This window comes from Rhinolophus ferrumequinum, chromosome 13, assembly GCF_004115265.2.
Source record: "Rhinolophus ferrumequinum isolate MPI-CBG mRhiFer1 chromosome 13, mRhiFer1_v1.p, whole genome shotgun sequence".
Classification (NCBI taxonomy): domain Eukaryota; kingdom Metazoa; phylum Chordata; class Mammalia; order Chiroptera; family Rhinolophidae; genus Rhinolophus; species Rhinolophus ferrumequinum.
This window is the reverse complement of record NC_046296.1, coordinates 34,301,173-34,303,589: the sequence shown is the minus strand read 5'-3', so window position 1 is coordinate 34,303,589 and position 2,417 is coordinate 34,301,173. Positions and strand designations below refer to the sequence as shown.

At 42.7% G+C, this 2,417-nt stretch overlaps 1 protein-coding gene across 1 annotated transcript; it reads right to left on the bottom strand.

Moving 5' to 3' along the window:
- Window positions 1–1,293: 1,293 nt before the first annotated feature.
- LOC117033454 (protein/nucleic acid deglycase DJ-1-like) lies at window positions 1,294–1,863 on the bottom strand. The gene has a single exon (XM_033125629.1). It carries the CDS (start codon window positions 1,861–1,863, stop codon window positions 1,294–1,296), a length of 570 nt encoding a protein of 189 aa, XP_032981520.1.
- Between the last annotated feature and the right edge of the window lie 554 nt (window positions 1,864–2,417).

Here is a 2,417-nt window from a genome sequence, read left to right as displayed (position 1 = left end):
AGATCTGCTGGTACAGCACTCATCATTAACAGTGATTATTCATCGTCACTCTTGAGTAGGCAAATTCTACTTTTTGAGATTTTCTCTGCTAACGAGAATTAATAGGAGCTAGGAAATTATAGTGGAAGATCCAGGCCATAACTCTAAAGCTTTCGACTTAAAAAGAGAGAGCAACCAAAGAGTGCCACTCAAGGGGGCAGAGTTGTGTCCTTATCAATGTAGAAGGGAAATGTCAGCGGCAAGAGGGACGCAGGAATGACCAAGATGGCTGACTTTCCTTTTTTCCTCAGCTTGAGCAAACTTTAGACAGGTTCTTCCTGACATTAGGCCCTTGACCTGCCTTTTCTTAGAATACTATTAACTTCAGAATACTTGAAGTTGTAAATTATGCCCCATTAATATGTAAATCTTCTACAACCCAGGAATGTCTTTCTCTAGGACCTGGGAGCTATCTCTTTGAACTGTACACATCAGGAAAGCTAAGTAGCTCCCCGTCGTCTCCCATTCTCTGTGGGAGACTAGAAGCCCAACTTTATTTTTTATTTTTATTTTTTTTAAATTTATTGGGGTGATGATTGTTAGTAAAATTACATGGATTTCAGGTGTGCAATTCTGTATTACATCATCTATAAATCCCACTGTGTGTTCACCACCCAGAGTCAGTTCTCCTTCCATCACCATATATTTGATCCCCCTTACCCTCATCTCCCACCCCCCACCCCCCTTACCCTCTGGTAACCACTAAACTATTGTCTGTGTCTATGAGTTTTTGTTTCTCGTTTGTTTGTTTTGTTCTTTTGTTGTTTTTGGTTTATATACCACATATCAGTGAAATCATACGGTTCTCTACTTTTTCTGTCTGACTTATTTCGCTTAGCATTATACTCTCAAGATCCATCCATGTTGTCACAAATGTTCCTATATCATCTTTTCTTACCGCCGAATAGTATTCCATTGTGTATATATACCGCAACTTCTTTATCCATTCATCTATCGAAGGACATTTTGGTTGTTTCCATGTCTTGGCCACTGTAAACAAAGATGCAATGAACATTGGAGCACACGTGTCTTTATGTATAAATGTTTTCAGATTTTTTTTTTGTTTGCTAGCTAAGTGTTGTTTATTCTGCAATCAAGGTTCAGAAATGTGGGGACACAACTGTAGGGCGAGGAATCTGTAGGTGTCACTTCATGACGGGGCTCCGCAGAGTAAACACCCACTTCTGTTTAAAGTGAATTCAGTGAAAGTGGTGACAAGCGGCCTATTTGTGACCCACTGCGGGTACTTGTGCTCTAGTCTCTAAGGACCAGCGGGGCCTTCACCTGCTCGGCCACCTCCTTGCCGCTCAGCGCCGTGACAATGGCGAGAGCAAACTCAAAGCTGGTCCCTGGCCCCCGGCTCATGAGGATCAGGCCATCCTGTTCCACATGATTCTCCGAGTAGCTGTAATGACTTCCATTCATCATTTTGTCTTTCGTAAGTGGGTGTGTTGTAACTTTGCTTCCAAAACCTATTTCATGAGCAAACAGAGCCATAGGACCTGCACAGATAGCGGCTATGAGGCCCTTCCTCTTCTCTTGTTCCTTCAGTATCTCTTTCACAGCAGCAGACTCAGATAAATTCTGTGCACCCAAATTATCTCCTGGCGAAACCACCACGTCATAAGGTCCCTCTTTTTTTGCATCTTCCAGACTGGCATCAGGACAAATGACAACATCTCGGCTACATTGTATGGGGTCTTTTCTAGCCACACCCGCGACGATGACCTTAATTCCAGTGCGTCTCACGACATCTACAGGGATGATGGTCTCCATCTCCTCTGCTCCTTTAGCCAGGATGATCAGAGCTCTTTTGGAAGCCATTTTTACGTTGTAGTTTTTAAAGACTATGCACTGCGCAGATGCACTCCACCGGACTTCTCCTGTTTTCAGATTTTTTGGGTAGATACCCAGGAGAGGGATTGCTGGGTCATATGGTAATTCTATTCGTAATTTTTTGAGGAATCTCCACACTGCCTTCCATAGCGGCTGCACCAGTCTGCATTCCCACCAACTGTGTATGAGGGTTCCTTTTTCTCCACAGCCTCTCCAACACTTGTTACTATTTGTCTTGTTGACGATAGCCATTCTGACTGGGGTGAGGTGATATCTCATTGTGGTTTTTATTTGCATTTCTCTGATAATTAGTGATGTTGAGCATTTTTTCATATGTCTATTTGCCATTTGTATGTCCCCTTTGGAGAAATGTCTCTTCAGGTCATCTGCCCATTTTCCAATTGGGTTGTTTGTTTTTTTGTTGTTGAGTTTCGTGAGTTCCTTGTCTATTTTGGATATTAGCCCCTTATCGGAGGCACTGTTTGCAAAAATCTTCTCCCATTCAGTTGGTTGGCTCTTTATTTTGTCGATGGTTTCCTTTG

What these genes read in the sequence shown, in the direction of transcription:
- LOC117033454 (XM_033125629.1), bottom strand. Translation starts at nt 1,863, where the DNA reads ATGGCTTCCAAAAGAGCTCTGATCATCCTGGCTAAAGGAGCAGAGGAG.